At 39.0% G+C, this 22,043-nt stretch overlaps 1 protein-coding gene across 1 annotated transcript in view; it reads right to left on the reverse strand.

Moving 5' to 3' along the window:
* The window catches only part of RIT2 (Ras like without CAAX 2), a 387,132-nt gene extending 369,136 nt beyond the window's left edge, over window positions 1-17,996 (reverse strand). Inside the window, exon 1 of the mRNA XM_043558702.1 lies at window positions 17,608-17,996. Within this exon, the coding sequence (XP_043414637.1) occupies window positions 17,608-17,710 (103 nt within the window). The 5' untranslated portion in view covers window positions 17,711-17,996. The remainder of the gene's footprint in view (window positions 1-17,607) is intronic.
* Window positions 17,997-22,043: the final 4,047 nt, after the last annotated feature.

The following is a 22,043-nucleotide window of genomic DNA, read 5'->3' on the forward strand; positions in this document are numbered from 1 at the left end:
TGAGATGACCTAGAAGAAATGGATATTCCTAGAAACACACAACCTACCAAGACTGAATCAGAAAGAAATAGGAACAAGAAGTGTGATACAGAATAGTGATTCCCAAATACAATCATATGTGGAGCTTTGAAAACATCTCAATGCCCAGGCTGCACCCCAGACCAAGTAAAATCCAATTCACTGGGAATGGTACCCAGGTGTGAGTATTTTAAAAAACCTCCCAGGTGATTCCGATGTGCAACCAAGTTTGAGGACAAGTTTGGTGTTCACACTTCACTTTACATCAGTAATATCCAAACACCTTGTTAAAACACAAATTACTGGGTCCCAACCTCAGAGCTTCTAATTCTGTATTCCTGGGACAAGAGAAAATTTGTATTTCTATTTCTATTTTATTTTATTTTATTTTACTTATTATTTTATAGAGCGAGCATGAGCAGGGGAGGGGGTAGGGACAGAGGGTGAGAGAGAGAGAGAGAGAGAGAGAGAGAGAGAGAGAGAATCCCAAGTAGGCTCCGTGCTCTGCACAGAGCCCAGTGTGGAACTCAGTCCCTGGCCCCTGGGATCATGACCTGAGCCAAAAGCAAGAGTTGGACGTTCAACTGAATGAGCCACCCAAGAGCCCCAAGACTTTGCGTTTCTAACAAATACCCTTATACTGCAGAGGCTAAGGACCAGGGAATCACACTTGAAGAACTATTGGCATATGGGGCACCTGGGTGACTCAGTTGGTTGAGTGTCTGACTGTGGATTTCTGCTCAGGTCATGATCTCACAGTTTGTGAGACTGAGCATCACCTTCAGCTTCGCACTTACAGTGCAGAGCCTGCTTTGGATTCTATCTCTCCCTTTCTCTCTCCACCCTTCCCCTGCTCTCTCTTTCTCAAAATAAATAAATAAACTTTTAAAAAAAGAAAAGAACTATTGGCATAGAGCATATTAAACTAGATTTAAAGTAAGGAATTTTTAGTATAGTGAATACATAGTATATACACAGAGAAAGTTAAATTTATATATTAGAATATGTTAAGTTTTAAATGAACAGTATAAAGTAAAGCTAGAAATATTGGAAGGAAGAATAAATTACAGTAGGTTTGGATGTTCACCTCCTGGTTCTCCAAGAATAAATGAAATTTAAAAAGGCAGAGAAAATTTCATAAGGTCATTGAAACTGGATGGTCATTGAGTAGGACTACTCATGCCAAAATTAGGTAGGTATGCATAAGGTTTATTTAGGAGACAGTTGGGTCCCACGGACTGAAACAAACCATTTGTGCAAGGAAACAGTAGTCCACACTGAGAGCATCTTACTGGAAGTTGGTGCTAAATGATCTACATAGAAGTCTGCATAACAAAACAAAACAAGTTTATCCACCAGGCAGTAGAGAAGTTCTCAAAGACCTGAAGAGTGTCCCTTATTGGGCTGTTTATTACAATGATCTCCCATGGCAGGCCTCCAGCTAGACTCCAGTGAACTCAATATTACATAAATCAAAATCAGAGCCCTATCCTTTGGAAGACAATTCATCACCTTCAGGAATGAGGCATTTTTAATATCAGCAAATTAAACACAAATGGATATTAAAAACTCCAACAGATAATTAATCAATAAAGGTGGAAGCAGAGGACCTTATTACTTAGATAGGGATTAGCTGGTGTAGCTCAAGTGCTAGCTATAAAATTTGAAAATTAAAAATAATTGCACGTGCCAGGAGTGATGGAAAGCAACCCAGAGAGATGTAAAAGCTGTGACCTTCCATGATAAGCTAAAACTGAACCAAACTACTGAAACTATCCTGGCTTCTCTAATTCTCCTTTGATTTCATTTGTTTCTAAAATCCCATTGCATGTGAGGTTTTTCACTTAACACACTAGACCAAATCTTACAGTGTTGGAAAAAGTATTAGAAAGTTCTCTGAGTGTTCAAGATGATTCCATGTAGGGACCTTTTATGGTCAAACAGAGTTTTCAAAAAGGGCAGAAACATGTCTCATCCTTTCTGAGAAAGACTGGAGGCTTAGAAATCATGAGCCACCTAATTCCCTAGAAACTAATTAGAAAAACTGGCCTTGGCTCCCCATCACTGTTGCCCATTTGCTCAGAGCTACATAAATATTTTTACGCTAGGCTCCAGATAGTGGTTGTTGCAGGTAGGGAAGTAAATTAAAAATGCTCTTCTGAGAATAAGGGGAAAGGGAAGTCGTCTCAGCATTGGACAAAATGCAGAAAACCTAGTCTTCAGACTGAATAAGACTGAATAACATTCTTGGAAAGACATAATAATAATAGTGACAAAGCAACAACAATAACAGCAGTTGCTAGCACTTCTGTAGAAGTGCCAGGTACTGTTCTAAGCACTTTATTCTCATAAATTCATTGCAAGACCAGTGTGTCATCATCCTTATTTGACTGTGAAGGAAGCTGAGATACAGACATGCTGAGCAATATCCCCAAGATCACACCAAGACTAAGTGAATGAACCAGCATTTGAATGTTGGAAACAGGATCTCAAAACTGTGCTCTTTAAGCACACTGTACAAAACAAACCCAGACTTGGATGAGTGAACCGTCACATGGGTGTTTAGGATGAAATAGAGAAGGTGAAAAAGCAAGAATAGAAGATAACATCTGGGCTGTGCACATGGGAGAAACCTCCATGCTATTGGCAAAGACTGATGAGAAAGGATCAAATAAGGACAGCAGGGGATGGAGATTTCTGATTTTTGCCTCTGTCTAAATCACATAAGGCACATTTATGTGGAAGAGATAAGCAGGAAAGTGAACACCAACAGTATCAGCTTTAAAGCTTTGGTGATGGCAATTTTCCCTGTCTCTCTTTACCATTATGCCAGTTTTTGTGAAGGTGGATAAAAGGTAATTCATTGTTGTGTTTCTAAGTACTGAGAGGAATGTCTGGAAAGCAAGAGTTCAATACTTAGAAGCCGCATATTAAATGCACGAATAGTTTGGTTCAAAACATCCTTAATGGATATTTCCAAGATTACTCTGATCTACACATAAGTTTTGTTTACTCTTTCCTCTAGAATGGGTAAATATAAATTTGTACATTTATCTTATACCTATTAATGTTTCCCTTTCTTCCTCACATCAAGTATGAGCCATTTTATTAATATAAAGAAAAATTTCAAATATTTATCAAACACCTACTGTAAGTATGGCACTACTTTATTTGGATTTAATCTTCATTTCACAACTGCAGTATAAGCTCTGTTTGAAAAAGTCTCAAACCCAACTGGATTATAAGCATTTAGCGATTATAAAATGGGTCTATGTTGTGTCTCTTTACAATGTTAAGAGCTATGTATGTTCTCTTTAGCTACATAAGATTAAGAGGATAAGTTTCTGGGTTTTTTAGTGCCAAGAACTTTATATACACAATCCTATTTCAGTCAATGGCAAAACTATCCTTCTAATTGCTTGGGCCAACAACTCTTTCCTATCTTGTAAATCCTTTGCTTTCTTTTTTGGCATTTCTTTCAAAACCTACCCAGAATCTTATTACTTCTCATCTTCACTGCTACTACCTTGAATCTTACAACGCACTGGCAAGCGTGGTGTTATTATTCATGCTCTAGAGATAAAGAAATGGAAGCTTCTCAAGTTTAGGTAATTGTATTTCGTTTATGCACTGGAAACTTGAGAGAACAAAGACATTCTAGTTGGGGAAAGCCAACAATAACCAATAGCATAATAAACAATTAAGTCAGAAAATAATACGTTGGTATATTAAGAAAAAATGTGGACCGAGGAAAGGATATTATAAGAAAGTGTTAGAAGTCGGCAAGATTTTCAATAAAATAAGTTAGTTTGAAATTGCTATTAGCTATTTAACTGGAGATGTCAAGTAGAGAGAGTTGAATACCTAACCGGAGTTCAGGAAGGAAGTCTGCAAAGGAGATATAATGTTTTAGAACTTCATAAACTTTTTTTGTGTGGAATTTAGTTTACTTTAAGAATGTGCATGAGAGAAAATTTTACAATTCTCTGGTTGATCACAAAGAGAACACTCCTGCTACCACCACCTATTCGGAAACAAGAACATTTCCTGAACTCGAGTCCCCAACTCCCTCCCTCAATAGGTGGCTAACATCCAAATTTTATAGTGTTAAAATAAACCCATATTTTATTTATTTCCTTCTTTTGTGATATATATATATATATATATATATACACTTTTAATTTGAGACATACATACATATACATACTTTAATTATTATTCCTAATTTAATATTAGGAATAATACTACTATAAACACTCTGGCAATGCCTCTTGGCCCACACATGTGTAAGTTTCTGTTGGGTATTTATAGCTAGGAATAGAATTGCTAGATCATACAATCAACTTATGCATTTCTTCAGCTTAATACATAGGGCCAAATCATTTTCCACAGTGGTTGTACTAATTTATACTCCTATTACATCCTCGTCTCCATTTGGTATTGTTGTCTCTCACTTTGGTCATTTTAATGATGTCTCCTTCTGGTTTTAATCTACACATAAGTCAAATTTCATTTCATCTAAAGATACAATGATACATAAATACAGCCATGGGGCTGGATGAAATGTTCTAAAAAATTAAAGATGAGGTAAGTTTCAAGGAATAAACCCTGGATCCTCAACATGAAGAGATCAGGAAGAAGAAGAAAAAAGAGCCAGCAAAGTCACTCACCTTATAAGTAGCAGAACTGAATTTCAATACAAGTCTATTCATCTTCAAAGTCCAGACTGTTTCAGACATGCTGGGCTGTCTCAGAATTATACCCAGGAAAATGCAAATAAGTTCAGAGAGGCAGATAACTGGTGTGCTTGTCACAGCAGAGTATTCTCTGTAAAAATGTTTTCCATTTGCTTTTGTGTGATGAATGAAGTAAGTGGGAGATACATTGTCAAAGGACAGAAAAATATGAAAGGTGTTTGTGGCGTGGGCCTAAAGAAATTATGAAAGCTGATATTAAATTGCTTAAGCTCTTTGATTGTAACCAAGCACATAGAGTGGAGTGAGTAGGTAAACAAAAGGAAGAAAAAGCTCCTAATACTAGCACAGAAAATTTTATTATTTTAATAGTAGCAACCATTTTACCTATGAAGTGGATCTTGCCTTTTTGATTTTAGAGCTTCCTAAAATCAGAAGGAAAGTGTGCTACCTTGATTATAATCTGGTCCTGTGATTGTCTGCTATTCTCAGGGGTTCCTCTTTTCCCTTCATTTTAGAATAGACATTGGCAGAATTAAATCATGACCCAGGATGGTTTTCACCCTCACAAGGAAAACTATGTGGAAACTTGTGGTTGCTTTAGAATTCAGAGTTACAATCACAATCTAACTCAGTTTTTCTCAGTATTAATCAAGAAATAATTTTTCATAGAGATGTTCGTAAGCATTTTGAACTAAAAAATGCAGGAGTAAGCAAAGTTCTACAGGCTATTTACTAAGGTTTTTCCAGAACATTTCATAAAATGATTTTCTTCCATCCCCCCTTCCTCCTGGTGTCCAGGGGAAAATGGTTTGGTAAATAAAATGAGTTATTATCAGTGTCTCAGCTGTCAGATATCCCAGTCTTTCGGCTTTCGAGGAATGTGTACCATTCTGATTCTACAGTATCTGCCTGGCACATAATCCCTTCTTACAACATGGCATGTGCATCTTACTTATTCTTGCCTATCTGCCAAAATTTGATCCACAACCTTACTTTGACCTCTTAATGTTATGGAGCATCCTGTACATCGAGTGGAATTATTCATCTTCAAATCCATTGCCACCAAAAAGTATTCATGCTAGTCTGAGCCTAGGTTCCTCCCAAGCCATAGCCTCCCCCACACTCACATACCTGCTATACTTCTACTGGTTCCAATTTCTTTCTCTTAGATTCATGGGTCTTTGTATTACAGAATTTTAGAATATTGCTTAGTTTTATTTCACTACATGAGTGTGGTGTCTTACTCCCTGTCCTTTCTCAAAGATGAGAGGGGGGAATTGAATTTATAAATATTTTTTGAGAATTTACTACCATGCATTTCATGGGAGAGAAAAGACAATATAAAATCTATTTCCTATCCTGCAGGAATTTGCATTCAAGATGGGAAGTATAAAAAGGCTGCAAGTTACATAAAAATGAACGATTTAAATAACATTTTAAGACCACAAACCAGATACTAGAAGAATCTGTATAATTGTGAACAGTTGTGAAATGAACAGTCAGAAAGAATTTTAAGTGTAAGAGGACAAATGTTAGACTAGAGTAGACCGGGAAGATATTAAGGAGAAGAAAATACTTGTGCAGAATCTGGAAGGAAATACAAAACTGGATAAATTGAGAGAAAGGAAAAGAGAACTCACGTTGGGATAATTATGTGAATACTATAGGCAAGAAGCCTCAAGGATTTGAGGGACTAAAAGTAGAATAATTTGTCTAGAAGACAGATCATTCTGGTAGTCTCATGGATCTTTTTAGATCAGGGCATAGCTCACACAGAGGGAGGGGGAAAGACAGAGACAGAGAGACTGAGACAGAAATGAGAGATACAGTGCAACAAATCATATCATACCAGGGCCAACATAAAATAACATTTCTGCAGCACCCTGGCCTTTGTAACCTCAGTTCTGGATCTGAGTACCTGGCTTATACTTCATCTGATTCCATTAGCACAGTATTCTTGACTCCATTTCAACCCATCACTGACCCCTCCTGGCTTCTAACATTTGTTTCTATTCTGTGGTTCCCAAATTTCTGCCCTATCCAGATTGATTCCTCTGTGCCATCCAGTACAACTCTCCCTATGTGTCCAGCCTTGGGGATGCCTCCTTGATGATTAGTTGATGGATAGTCCCACATGGTCTCAGACATCAGGAATCCTGTGGGCTTTGGATGTCAGCCTGTTGGCAATGGGCAAGCCACAGATGACATCTGAGAAGGAGAAGAAAGAAGCAAAACAGAATCTCAGACAGTTGTCCTGATGGTGATATGGGGAGGAAAAAGCAATGGGATGTGGTGGGTTAAAAAATGATGGGAGGAGACCAATTAGTTAAAGTACAATTCAATTTCAAATAACAGATGTGCCCTTTGCGCTTCTAAATAAAGAGTCTGATTTTTTCCATTTAAAAAAATCTATATGTGTAGCTTATTATTAGCTGTTCCTGCAACCATTAAATAGGACTCTCCATTTCAATGTAGCAATGCTGCTAGTATGGAGAACAAAGGGAACATATTATTATTCAAAATTTATTAAAACAACACATGTATCAGAAAAATTCATTTCAGTCCAAATTTAGGCACAGGCATGCTCTTTTATAAACAGTAGCCCTTACAAGCAGACCCTTTTTAGTTATTGTAGCAGGCAGGCAATTGTCCTCAAATCCTCAAATCCTTTCCCTACAAGGCAATGGTGTGTGTGTGTGTGTGTGTGTGTGTGTGTGTGTGTGTGTGTGTGATGGGTCAATTAGGATGAATAAAGGGATTGTTTACTAGGGTAACTAGCAAACCACCATTATTATTGTCACCGAAATTACTACTCAAGAGACTAAAGCTGAATCTAATCAATATAAGGACATAGAGAGCAAGAGCAGGCAGAGAGCAAGTGGATATACAATGACACATTTACAATATTCAACCCAAATTGCATTTTCCTGTAACACATTGAAAGATCTTCCATCACTCTCCCCCACCCTACTGAGATAAACTGCCTTAGGTGGAGGTGTGGAGATAGGAAGGAGGGAAGGAAGGGAAGGTGAAAGGGAGGAAGGGAGGGAGGACAGCAAGTAACAAGTTTAATAAGAATGGAATTTCTTGGGCACTATACTTCACATTTTTATTTAACATTTTATTTTTTAAAGCATTTTTAAAATGTTTTTTTATTTTTTTTTATTTTGGAGAGAGAGAGAGAGAGAGCAGGGGAGGGACAGAGAGAGAGGGAGACACAGAATCTAAAGCAGGCTCCAGGCTCTGAGCTGTCAGCACAGAGCCTGACACGAGGCTTGAACTCACAATTTGTGAGATCATGACCTGAGCCGAAGTTGGACACTTAACTGACTGACTGAGCCACCCAGGCACCCCTATTTAATATTTTCTAATATCATCTATGTAGCAACTCTTTGAGGTAATTATAAATAACACCATTTTTTTTAGAATGGGGAAAATGGAGAGTCAAAGGGCTTGCTTGGTCCATGCAAGGTCAGATGCTATTAAAGACAAATAGTTTAAAAAAAATGTCCATTCATGTTATATGTGCTATTCAGCACTTACAACGTGCCAGGTTTTGTTATAAATACCCAGGCATGAATCATTGCAGTCAGTAAAGTTAATATCCCTATCTAGAGATGAGAAAACATAAAATCTGGGTTTCTGCATGCTCAAACCTGAAGTTCACATTGTTCTGTTCTGATTTCTCTGCTGAGGCCTCAGACTAAAGATGAAGGGCAGATCAAGAGCATGGATGGTGAGTGGTCTAGTGTACAATGTTTCAGAGCTTGGGATCTGGCAGAGGCTGACTCCTGCAGGCCCCCTCCTCCAGTCCCTCCACGAGCCTCACTTTTGTCTTCTATCAGCTAAGGATAATCACCACAGCTACACGGCAGTGTTTTGTGAGGACTCCATGAATTACTGTACAGAAAACACTTACAACAGAGTTGGGCCCATTGAAGACTCAGAAATACGGGCTCTTATCTTCCCTGGGCCAAGAAGTTAAAAGACAGAGCAATAGTTTGGACAGAACAGAAATCATCCCTCCTTGTGGGTACACAGAGGCTTGAGCATGGGCATATGCTGACATGTTTGTTTCTAATTTTATTTATGTATTTATTTATTTATTTATTTTAGAGATGGAGAGAGAGACCGTATGAGCCAGATAGAGGGGCGGAGGGACACACACACACACACACACACACACACACAGAGAGAGAGAGAGAGAGAGAGAGAGAGAGAGAGAGAGAGAGAATCTTAAGCAGGCTCTACACTCAGCACATGGGGCTCGATCCCATGACCCTAGGATCATGACCTGAGCTGAAATCAAGAGTCAGATGCTCAACCGACTGATCCACCCAGGCACCCCTGTTTCTCATTTTAAAGCATGTTAAGAGAAACTTTGGAGTGATAAATCATGTAAGGTTTCCTTATCTATTCAATACATAACTACTCAAACACCCGAACAATGCCTCCCTGTACAAGCAGTCTTCTGAACAAAGACCTCCCCCTACCATACAACTTACCTAATGATCTGGTGTCTTATTGTGAGACCACCAATTTTCTATACAGTCTTATTCCAGCTCAAGTAAAACTTTTTTCCTGGGATTCTAAACCTTGTGCATCCTCTGATTCCCTTCTCAATACTACATCTTCAGCTTCCTCCCACATCCTCCCGCATACTCCATGCTTCACGTACACTCCAGGGAGAATCTGGCACAGACTACTATCTCTCCGGGACACTTGGCTGTGGCAGGATGCTCAGGGACCTGCGAGTGTGGAGGCTCGAGCATGTCACGTTCCAATGCCGATGTGGTGGTGTTGGCAGAGCAGGGTCATGGCAGGCGGAAAGGGCAGGAGGGATTACCTGGCACAGTTGGCAGTAGGGACGCTTAGCTGGTGCCTGCTGACGAACCAGAAGAGCAGATGGCACTGCTCGGTGATGGTTGTCAGAGGGCTGACATTTATGAACAAAACCCAAGTGACTGAGTTGAGAACATTGCTGGGCCTTGTAAATAACAGCCAAATTCAGTGATAAGAGAGTTTCAGACATTCTTATAAGCAATGCAGAGCTGCCCTCCATCAGTGTACATACATTCATGTTGCCATTGCAGCACAAAGACACACATACACACACACACACACACACACACACACACACACACACCAGTCACCATCAGCAGCCCAATCTAATAAATTCAGTTAAGAGAAGCAGATTTTATGCTGGTTTACAAAAGGCAGCATGATTCAATGGAAAAGTCCATCATCCAAGAAGCCAAGAGGTCATGAGGCTTCTGGTTCCAGTGCTGTAGCTGAGCAAGTGAGCCACCTATGGGAAGTTCTTCTAACTTCCTGACACACAAAGTACATTGTTTTCAAAATACCACTAGTACATCTCTCCCTTTGCACCTCCCCCGTTGCACTACAGTTCACCTCTTTCACCCCACTAGACAGGGTGGGGGTTGTAATTCCTGCTAATAGTTCAAGGCCTTTCGCAGGTGTAGGCACACAGACACACACCGATGTACACAGATACACACACATGCACACACACACGTGCAAGACTCACACAGACATGCACACATGCAAGACACACATAGACACACACAGATATACACACATGCACACAGACACATACAGATATACATACATGCCAGACACAGATACACAGACACACAAATACACACACATGCACACACACAAAGATATGCAAGCACGTAAGACACACATGCAGATATACACACTTGCACACATGCACACACAGATGTACACAGATATACCGACATACACAGATATGCACACACAGACACACACAGATACATATACATGTGCACAGACATGCACATACACACACACACACCATCTATTCTTATTAAATAAGTGAACAAAGAAGGTTATTTCCCATTTGTGACCTGGAGTTACTTTCAATTACTCTTGTAATATACACGTATAGAGAAAACATTCTCCCTAAGACAGATCAGCACCTAAGAGATTACAAAAATCCACCTGATACATCAATTACTCATTTACTTCCTTAATTAACATGATCCCAGCTTTTAATAGTTTCTTATTATTGAGTTACTTGATTTTGTCCAGGCCCCTGAATAGACCAGGATGTGAAATATCATCAGCGCCTACATCTTGTTGGTCAGAACTTCCCATGCTTCCCCCAACTGTACTTAACAAGGGCAGTCTTTGTTGTTTCTGTAGAAAATTAAAATTTGCCACATACTTTGGTATATATGATTTTGTCTGTCTGAAATATAACTGTGAAGATTCAGTTGAAATCAGGACTCACATTCACTGCATCATCTCTTCAAGAAATAAAACAAAAACTCTCAGGGTGGGAAAATAAAAATAAGTACTTAACTGATATATGTATGTGTGGGTGCCTTGGGCTCATCATTTCATATCTCTGTGTTTCTGGGCACATTACTTTTTCTGTGAGCCTCAGTTTTCTCATGTATAAAGTGCACACACTAACATCTACTTCACAAGATCAAGGTGAGGAGCGAATGGGGTCGGATGAATGCAATAGGTCATTGGCCCCTGGGGCTCCAAAGTGAATGTGTAAATGTAAGAAGCCCAGCAGCATATGGATAGCCAGGGGTCAATACAAGTTCATTCATCTCCAGGTCCTTTTTCTGATAAAGACACAGGAAGGTACTAAGTCTCTTTTATCAGTTTAAAATCTATAGAGTGCATATAATCTTGGAAATATTGTTGGTCAACACCTTTTACCTAAATTACACTTTCAATCATTATTTGAGCAAGTAGATACCAATTTACTTTTCTACTAGCCTTACTTGGACCTCTTGGCCAATGCTTGCTGACAGGATTACAGTGACTGATGATGTGCGGTATAATTAGGATGGTGACAATGAAGGGTGAGAAGGGAGGGCCTCTGAGTCTTGAAATCCTTTCATTTTTCCCTTGTTTATTTTTCTTTGCCTTTGCATTCCAGAGGGTTCAAATAACACGTGGTCATGATGTGACAATTATTCAGCTTTGTCAGATCCAAAGTTCTGCTAATGAGGTAAAACACAGAGCCTTAGGGACATGGGTGATGCACTTGGTTGTTTGCCTTGATTTAATTCATCAGATAAAGGCTCGATTTTCTACCTGCTTATACCAATTCATTGCGGTTGAAGGAATTGGTTTTGTGCTGCTTTCTGTTTACCTCAGAAAATATTGTTACTGGTCTCATTTGATAAAATCCTGCTTCACAAAACTCAATGTATAAAAGAGACAAATTGCAGAAGAATGTGGGGCAGAGTATGATTGCCTGTTTTATAAATGAGTTTCCTCTTTACAAAAAATTCACAATAGATGCATTCTAATAAATTCTGAGTTCCCTAATACTTTTTATGTTTTCATCTTATTTGCTTTGTTTGGTTTTACTTTTCACAGTTCTCTAAGAGAGTTTTAAAGCATAACTCGGGGAGATTTTTCCAAATGCTCCCATAGACACCAAATTATCAAGACCCCTCCATGAAAAGTGATAGTCTTCACATTGCTTTTTTTCTTTGTATGCCCTGTTCTCATTAAATTATCTTCCTCTCCATACCCCACGCTGTCTGTACTTTTCCTTCTCAACTTCAAGAAATCTTGCTCATCACTTAACACTCAATTCAAGTATCCTCTCTGCTGAGATTCCTTCTTAGCCTTTGCATGCAGATTTAGCCACTACTTACCCCGAGCTCCCACAGTTCTTATGTCACAGGCCTGATATAAACTTATCACTTTGTGGTATGCAACATATTTCCCCCCATGAGATAGTGAGTTCCTGGAGTCCAGGGGTCATGTCTGCAATAGCAGAGAGGGATCACCCTGTCTCTTCCCAGTCACTTGCAAAATATTTCATACGAATTTCACCCTTGACAAAATTTCACACAAAATTTTACCAAGGTAATTCCAAAATGTATCCCGGGGAGTAAAGAAGACCATGTAGACCTCATCTGATGTTCGGATACTTTCTCTACTTTTCTCACAAAATCTGATAGAAAACAATTTTGAGTTAGAAACATGAGTTACTCTCCTATTTCTTTTTTTTTTTTTAATTTTTCTTTTAAGTTTATTTATTTTGAGAGAGAGAGAGCAAGCAGGAAAGGGCAGAGAGAGAGAATCCCAAGCAGGCTCCGGCTGTCAGAGTGGAGCCCGATGAGGGGCTTGAATTCAGGAACTGCGAGATCATGACCTGAGCCGAAATCAAGAGTCAGACACTTAACTGACTAAGCCCCCTATTTCTTACTTACTTCTGTGTACTCGGACAAATCAGTACCTCTTTGCCTCAGATGCCTCATCTGACCTCAAGGAATAAATGACCCACTCCCCTCAAATTATTTTACCCTCAATTCAGATCATAAAACAGAATAGGAAAAGAATGTAGCTTGGAAAGTAAGATCACATTATTATTGGATGAGACTTGCTGAATAATTTGAGTCTGAACTGGAAGAATCAGATGCGAATGCAGAGGAAGAAAGCAGATACTTGCCATGCTCTGTCATGGAGGAAAAGCCTTTGTATTATAAAACTACAGAGACAGGGAAAGGAAAATGTTTAAAACAGCTACGAGGATTGTTTAGACTCCACTAAACTCTTAAGCCATAGCTGTGAGATTTTATTATTTTCTGTTTTGAGGGAGGGGAAGGGATGGTAGGCAGTGGAACAAAGAGCGATGGAGACTAGAATGTGCCTAATTTATACCAAATTAATTGCATAATAGGTCCAATTTTTATTTATAATACCCTGTATAAAAACTTGGTTATGGAGTAAAAGCAGCTTCGTGGGGGTCAGGAGAACTGTGTTCCAGATGTGACTCTGCCACAACTGTAGCATGAATTTGGCATGTTCTTTCAACTCCTGGGGACTTGATTTCCCATATATTTTTTAATGTTTTTATTTATTATTTTTTTTGAGAGAGACAGAGCATGAGAGGGGGAGGGGCAGAGATAGACGGAGACACAGGATCCAAAGCAGGCTCCAAGCTCCAAGCTGTCAGCAGAGCCCGATGCAGGGCTCGAACTCACAAACCATGAGATATGACCTGAGCTGAATTCAGACACTTAACGGACTGAGCCACACAGGCACCCCAATTCCTCATCTTTCAAATAGGGTGAGGACTATTTCTTGTTTATCCTGTTTACTCAGTACTTATAGGGCTCTTAGCTACTATTAGGTATTTCTTTTAATTATGTGTATATAAATATGATGCAAATGTTTTTATTTATAAATAATATAAATGTTATGTATGTTTACTTATATTCATTTAAAGATTAAAAATATATAGATGTGTAAATGAAAGTGTTAGTCTAGATGGTAGAAATCTCTTTTATGTTTTAAAAAACTGTTTTTTTTTTAATTTTTAATGTTTATTTATTATTGACAGAGAGAGAGACAGAGCATGAGTAGGGGAGGGGCAGAGAGAGAGGGAGACACATAATCTGAAACAGGCTCCAGGCTCTGAGCTGTCAGCACAGAGCCCGATGTGGGGCTGGAACTTACAGACAGTGAGATCATAACCTGAGCCCAAGTCGGACGCTCAACCGACTGAGCCACCCAGGTGCCCCTTAAAAAACTTTTTGATGTTTATTTGTTTTTGAGAGAGATAAAGAGTGTGAGTGGGGGAGAGGCAGAGAGAGAAGGTGACAGACTCCAAAGCAGGCTCCAGGCTCTGAACTGTGAGCATAGAGCCTGATGCGGGGCTTGAACCCACGAACCAAGAGATCATGATCTGAGCCAAAGTAGGCTGCTTAATTGACTGAGCCACCCAGGCGCCCAGAAATATTTTTTAGCTATAACATTCAAGTAGAGAATGCCTTACCAACAGGCCTATTTTCTTCTTGACTGTAAGTGTTAAAAATCTTTGCAATTCCTCCGTGGCATTAAATATAATATAGAAGAGTCAGTTAAAACTTCACAGACTTCTATTATTACCTCTATGACCAAGCACAAGTGGTCACTCTGGGCTTCGGTTTTTCCATTTGCAAAATGGTGACAGCTAATTAGATTGTGGTTAAGACTGGATATAAGCATGAAAACCATATACCCATATCTGCCACACAAATGTTTACTTCATTTTTGTTCCCTCTCTGTAGGAACTAGCACAGAGCCCATGCATAGTATGTGCTCAAAAACGTGTTGATTGGTGGTTGGAGATTTATCACAGTACATTTATTTACCCATGCATTTTAAATCTTGTGGGAATTCCTGTTTTAGTAAAGTTATAAGCCCCCCCGCCCCCCAAATTCCCTACTCACTAAAGGATATCTTAGTAAAATAGGGACAGGGAGAAAAAGCTAATTTCACAGTAAGCATAGACAATCGCCAAGATCCTGTTCATTTAAAAATTATGGTTCCTGTAAATTGAATTTCTCATTCATGTACAAGGCTGACTTGGAATGAGTCAGAATTAGAGACAGATGATAGCTTGATACATCTTCTTTAGTTTCTTCAGAACACAGACTTCTTGAAATCCCTTCATACAATCTCCCTTAATTGGTTTGTACAATTCTTTAACATAAACCACTGAAACTGTGGGAAGAAAAGTAAATTTGGCCTCTGTTGACCCAGATACTCAGCAATACAAAAAGTGGCTTTTTTATTAAAAAAAATATTTTAGTTCATTTGAAAGCAAACATTTTAACCTTCAAAGGAAGGTTCATAGTGAGAATCAGTGCTTGAACATTTATCAACTGTTAACACCAATGAATCATAGGGGCAAAACCCAAGAGCAAGATGTGATTCCATCACTCTGATTCCCAACATTTAGCCATAAGGACAGACTTTTTTGGACGTGGAACTGTACTAGGAATTCTATTCTCTCTAAAGTAACAGCTAAGTACACTATTAATAAAATCAGTACAATGGAACTATTTGCTCTCTTTTATCCTTGACCATCTCAGAGGTGACCTGGCTACTCCTGTCTTAATTACACTGAATAAGTTTCGCTCAACTATTTAATGTGCACACTGAAGGTGAGAGCAACCCAGCATTTTGTTACATCAAAAATTTCTGCCAACATTTTGTTATGTCAAAAATGCCTGGTTATTAGAAAGGTGACAATGATTAGTCACTACAAATAATATATGGGGAAGGTCAAAACAGTAGACTAATACCACCTCCAGATTAAGTGCATTGCTGAAGGATGCCACTGTCTTACACCTCCTGTCTCCAAGGTCCATTTCCATGGAATATGACTAAAAACTTGTCACTCTATTCCCACATCCCCCAAGCTCCTGGTGAAACAGGAAAACAACAAGCCAGCAAACAAAGGTAATACACGGGCACATTATGGGACTGTTGCAGCGTCTCTGACCTCACACACCCCTGGTGGCATTTCTGTTCATTTGGCTCCCGCCTTTTTCTTAGATCTGTTTCTCTCCTGTTTTATTCTCAAATTGTTCTACCTCATTGTATCTAACTGACTGTATTCTTTAAAAAGATAGCTTTATTTTGTACGGACTATTTTCTCTTTATCCTTCCTCCTTCCCCTCCTTCCCTAATCCTCACCTATTTCGACTCTTCCCCTTTCAAATCATCACATTAAAGAAGAAGAAAAGCTTGTAGAAAATTCCTCACTCCTACACAGTTCGAAGTGTTACACTTCACATTTCCTAACTACATGAGATGATTTCTTTTTCTCACTTGGACAAGCATTTAACAATTGGCCAAGTCCAGATCCACCTATTCTTTTCTTTTTATAATACCTTGTGGTATTTTTTTTAGGAGGGTGTTGGGGGTATTCAACTTTATGTCTCTTCCCAGTTTTCTAACCTCCTTACCTTTGCTGTCTGCTAGAATCTCACTCCCTATTCTCTTTCCTTTACTGATCAACTTTCTTACCACTTGTGGACTCACTACCAAAGTTATCAGCCTTTTGGTGGGGGGTTATGCCAAGAGTGTTGCCTCAACTTTGAATCTTTTTGTCAAGCATAAAACTGTTGAGGTGTTTTTTGTTGTTGTTACTTTTTGTAAACGTTAACTCTTAATATTTCTTTTGTCTTCTGGCATCCCCACAGATGTATCCCCCCGTGGGGATCTTTTTGTATTTATAGAAAAAAAGTTATATTTGCCTTTTTATTTTCTATTGATAACCATAGCCCCAAGATATTCTTTCACCATTTGATCAGCCTCAAACACTACTATTTTTTGTTTTAATTTGTTCTATTTGGCCTTTTGAGCCCCTCAAGAAACCCAACCACTGACAACTTTTTTTTTAATGTAGCATAACAAATGTACCAGTGTTTACTTCCATTAGCATCCCATATCCTTTTATGTTTGTAGCTTTCTCTTCTAAATCTGTTTAACCACAAAATATGATTTGATCACCCTGCTCAAGTCCCACAAAGAATACCATCTTTCAACCTCTGTCACTTTTTTCCAGACATTCAAAGACCACACCATGCTAGATCAGATCAGAGATAAGGAAAGAGGACAGGAAGCTCCTAATCAAAGAAATAAACACAACCATCAGCACTGATAATCCTGCCTGTGTGTCTGCCTTTGCATATGTGTGTTTCATTGCATATTCATAGCACCTTTTTCTTTATGGGAGTATTTTTGAGAACAGGAGAATATTTTCCCATACCAGGACTATTTCATAAATATGTTATTAATTATTTTTTAAAAGGACATAGAAATTACGATCAAATATCACCTAGCAGAATCAAAGCAACAAAAAAGATCTTAAGTTCTACACATTATCACTGGCTGTCGTTCCATTCTCCCGACTCATCTACATCTTATTAACAGTCCTTACTACTTTTAAACATCCTGCCAGATACTTGGTGTTTACCTGCCATAGCTAGCTAGCCCCCGACGGCAGTATTATTATCATTATCATCATTATTGACTCTATAGAGTTGCCTCTCCAGAGCTCCCTCCTTCCCCAGCATTTGGTATTAAAACTTACCGCTTTTACCAACTCCCCCAGCTCCCAGCATTACCACCTTGTACTCTCTGGACCCGCCTGATGCGCGGCTGGGGGAGCAGCTGGCTTCGCTTTCTACCTCCATCTTACCCGAGAGACGGGAGGAGAAAAAAGAAAGAAAAAGTCGCCCGTGTCAGGTGCTCGCTCAGATATTAAGCAACTCTAAAACTGTGTCAAAAGAAAGGTTTAGTAGGAGGTAAGAACCATCAGCGCCGGGCTGGCTGCTGGTCCTGTGCTGGAGCGGGTCTCATAGCAACCACGTCAATTGCTTCCAATAAAAATCTGGCTTTTATATCCCCCCTCCTTCCGATCCTTCACTCTCCCGTCTCCCGCGATCTCTCTCATTCTCTGTCTCTGTCTGTTGGGTTTTTCTCCCCCTTTCCTTCCTCTGCTTCTTTCTTCCTTCCCCTTCCTCACTCTCTCCTTTCCCTCTCCTGCCCCCTGCTTGGTGGCAGTTGTTAGAAGCACACATTTGGCTACTTTCCAGCCTGGGCTGCTAGAATAGAGTGAATCTGAGACTTGGAGGATGCTACGTCTCACAGGCTGACTTCTGTAGCTACAGCGTCAAAGACATTATTTTCTTTTAATCAGAGTCAGTTAATGAAGGAAGATGTCTGTTGCTTATCCCCTTGCTTTTATCACCATCTTCTTGCAGTTTTCATTCTGGGGAAAAGAGATGTTACCAATTTAGAAGGGGGAAAACAAACAAACAAACAAACAAACAAACAAACAAACAAACAAAACATAACTCAGGGCTCTTAAGGTCCGGTCTTTAGTGTTGTCGAAATAATAGCTGGCTAGCACGAATCATTTCAGCTGCTTGACAGCTGCAGTTCTCACATAAGGAGGTATTTAAATTAGGTCATTGTCATGTCTGGACATAGATCATCCTTGTTTACACTAGTTTATTAAGAATAATCTAAAACACAACAATTCTGTCAAGCAGGAAAGAGATTCTTAACATTTTTGATGACAATTATGGCAGTATTAAAGATCCTAGAAGACTCTTTTTCAGATGTCCAAACTCCTATCTCTTATTTGAATTCTTTCAAATTCTGCTTTCCTCTGCTTTGTCTCTTTTTCTTTGGAAACCTTCTAAATTCTAGAGGTCTTAGGATGCTTTTAAGAATCCCTAATGGTCATAGTTAGAGCCCATTCTTCAAACAAGTGATGATGATGTTCTGCATGTTTATTGTCGACTTTCTGATTCTGAAATTGGATCATGATTAGATGCAGTGAAATGTTTGGTGTACACAGGCTTGTCTAGGGAAGGAACTATTTTTAATCAGTTCCCTATGACTTTATAGTGTGTGACCACGCATTGGGCACAGAGGAGATGTTCAATGTATTTTTGTTGATAGATGGGGAGGTAGTACATAGTTACAGCCAAGACCATAGGCTCTGAAGACTCATTGCTTGTGTTCAGATCTGGACTTGGCCACTTACTAGCTGGGTGACCTTGAGTAAATGACTTCACCTCTCTGTGCCTCAGTTTATTCATCTACAAAATGGTTTATTAAATCCCTACTCTATTAACTCATTGAGTTTAATGTTTATGCAATATTTCAAACAGTGTCTACAAAATTATAAGCACTATTTAACTATATGATATGATGATGATGATGATAATTTTGAGTTAATGGTGCTCCCAGCCCACTGTTCACACACACTCACCCAAAGAGAAAATTGTCTCTTCAAGTGTTTATTCCATCTGCATGCCTTCTTTACTAAAATATCTGTTCAAAATTTATGTCAAATAGACAGATATATCAAGATGTTTGTTTCCTTATTACTGAGTTTTAATAGTTCTTTATATATTCTATATAAGCCTTTTATCAGATATATGTTCTGAAAATATTTTCCTCCATTCTATGGCTCTTCTGTAGTATCCTTCAAAGAGCAGGAGTTTTAAATTTTGATGGAGTCTAATTTGTGTTTTCCCTCTGAGCTTCAAAAGTGAATCTGCCTCCTGGATGCTCCCATCAGACACCCTGAATATATCACTCTAATCCTCAATAACAAGATCAGCATTGTTCTCTGTCTTTGCAGGGAGCACTGTCACCTGCTAAGTCCTAGCTGTAGTTTAGCCTCTCTCATATCTGACCTCCATGACTGAAGAGTCCTCCAACCTGTCCTCTCTGAGTATGGTCTCTCTGCCCTCCCCACTTCCACACTGCTGAATTCATCCTGTATACTATGTCAGAGAAATCTACCTAAATGTCGACCTGACCAACCCTATTATACACATATTCATGAGTCAAATGCCTAAATAATGGATCCAATAGCTTAGAGTGGCACATAGGGACACAAAGCATTTATTCCATTCTTGTGTCCTCACACTCCAAAGAACAGAGTCAGGCAGAGTGGGCTACTTGCCTCTCTTCCAACAAAACAGTCATTTCCATAATTGGATCTAATAAAAAACGGTAGCTTTAGTATAATTACCCTTTAATTGATTCATTGAAACTTTATTCCTCCATGAAAAGAGGTATGTAAACAGTAGCATTTAGCTTCAAGGTCTTTCTGGGTTTTGTTTCTACTTCTGGTACAAAATTCTTATGACCTTGAGCAAATCACTTGACCCTCTGGCTATCTGTTCCACCATCTGTTACTCTGTTTTCCATGTCAGCCACTCTGATTTGGTGGTAAAACATAGGGACTGTCATGCCAGCTGTGTCCTTGGTGTTCTCTTTTAAATTACTTTAATATTGGTTAAGAGAAAAGGATACATGAAAATGTCCCTTAACAGTAAATGGATGGGTGACTTGTCAAATACCAATGGGCATTGTGAGAGGGAAATTTAGTGCATTAGTTTCTCCTCAGTGTCTACGCATCTGTCCATATTCCTCAAATGGAAGTCAGCAAGATATTTCCCTATTTACATGGGAGATGATAAACATGAGGTACAGGGGGACTTCCCTAGTTATAAAGCTCTCTTTGTCTACCTCTTCTTTGAAATTCAAAGGTACTCCACTCTGGTGCCTTCTCTTGAGTTACTAAGGGCCACAATACCTCCTGATTGATGTTTGAATTTTGGAGCATCCTAATACTACTGATTTTCAGTTTTAGTTAGTGAACTTTTGTGAATCTGCATGCCTGGTTCCTTGGCTGGTGCACCCAAAAGTCTAAGGGCATGTATGTGGGTATGTGTGTACATGGCAGAGATGAGGGGGAAGAGGGAAGAAGAGAGAAAGAAAGGGGAAGACACAGGGGAGGGATGAAGAAAGAGAAAGGTATTTTCCAAGTGTATAAATGGTAATTGAAATATAATAATTAAGCAAGTAAAGTCAGTACATGGCAGATTACTTTGCTATATAAAATTATTCAATGGAAAATTATTAAATGATTAAAGTCTGTATTTGCTTCCTGTAACCCACCCTGGCACTTGCCATCCTTTTAGAATGTCACATGATTCCCACTGAGTGTTCATGTCCTTTAGACGAAGACCCAGGTGTTCCATGTTGTTTCAGAGCCACTTGACTCCCTCAGTAAGATCAAAGTACATGCCACCTCCTTTCTGTCACTGGCTGCTCACCTTTCAAGTCCTTAGAGGACAAGCAATTCCTTCTGAAGGATTGCATTAACCTACTTACATGGATATCTTTCTAAAGTCCTTTAGGGACATATAAGGCATCTAGTCACTGTGGACGACATCCTACTTCATTCTAGGGGGAAGTGAGGCACATTCAGAGTTCCTTTCTTACTTATCTAGTCACTTAAAAGCAGAGCTCCTGATGCCATTGTCAGAAAAGCCACTCTTCCCTTTGTTAGAGTATTTATAATATTTATTACAATGATTTATTTACATTCTATTTCACTTTACTCACAAGCGGTGACCCTGCCACCATATTCATCTTTATCTCTCCAGACTTTAGCACAGTGCCTGGTGTGTACTACCTGACAAGACATTTTTATTAAATGAAGGAATTAATTGTGCCAACTGGGTGACTGTCTATTGCTCCATTAATTAAATTAACTTTCCAAAGTGTATTATTTACCATTTGTATCCTAATGAAAAGAGAAGTCATGGACGGAAGAAATAGCAACTTAGTTGATAACCTCTGGGTAAATTCAGGTTTGGCAGGCACATTCTCACCGTGAAATATAAGACTATTGGAAACCAGAAGATAGCACAACTGCTCAGGACAAACAAACAAACAAACAAACAAAGCTGGCAACTTCAAGTGGAAAACAGCTAATTTTGCAGATGGAAGGCAGAGTTCCATCTGCACAGCATAGACCTTTGTATCACATTGACCTCCTCATAATCATATTCAGTAAAATTCACCTTAGGTGTTAATAAGTCTTGGGGAATAATTCAACACTTTTCCTAAAGGGTTATTAAGGTTAAAATATCTGAAAGCAGGGCTCTTATATGTGATTTAAATAACCTGCATTCTTTCATTTATTCATTCTAT

The sequence above is a fragment of the Prionailurus bengalensis genome, chromosome D3 (assembly GCF_016509475.1).
Source record: "Prionailurus bengalensis isolate Pbe53 chromosome D3, Fcat_Pben_1.1_paternal_pri, whole genome shotgun sequence".
NCBI lineage: Eukaryota > Metazoa > Chordata > Mammalia > Carnivora > Felidae > Prionailurus > Prionailurus bengalensis.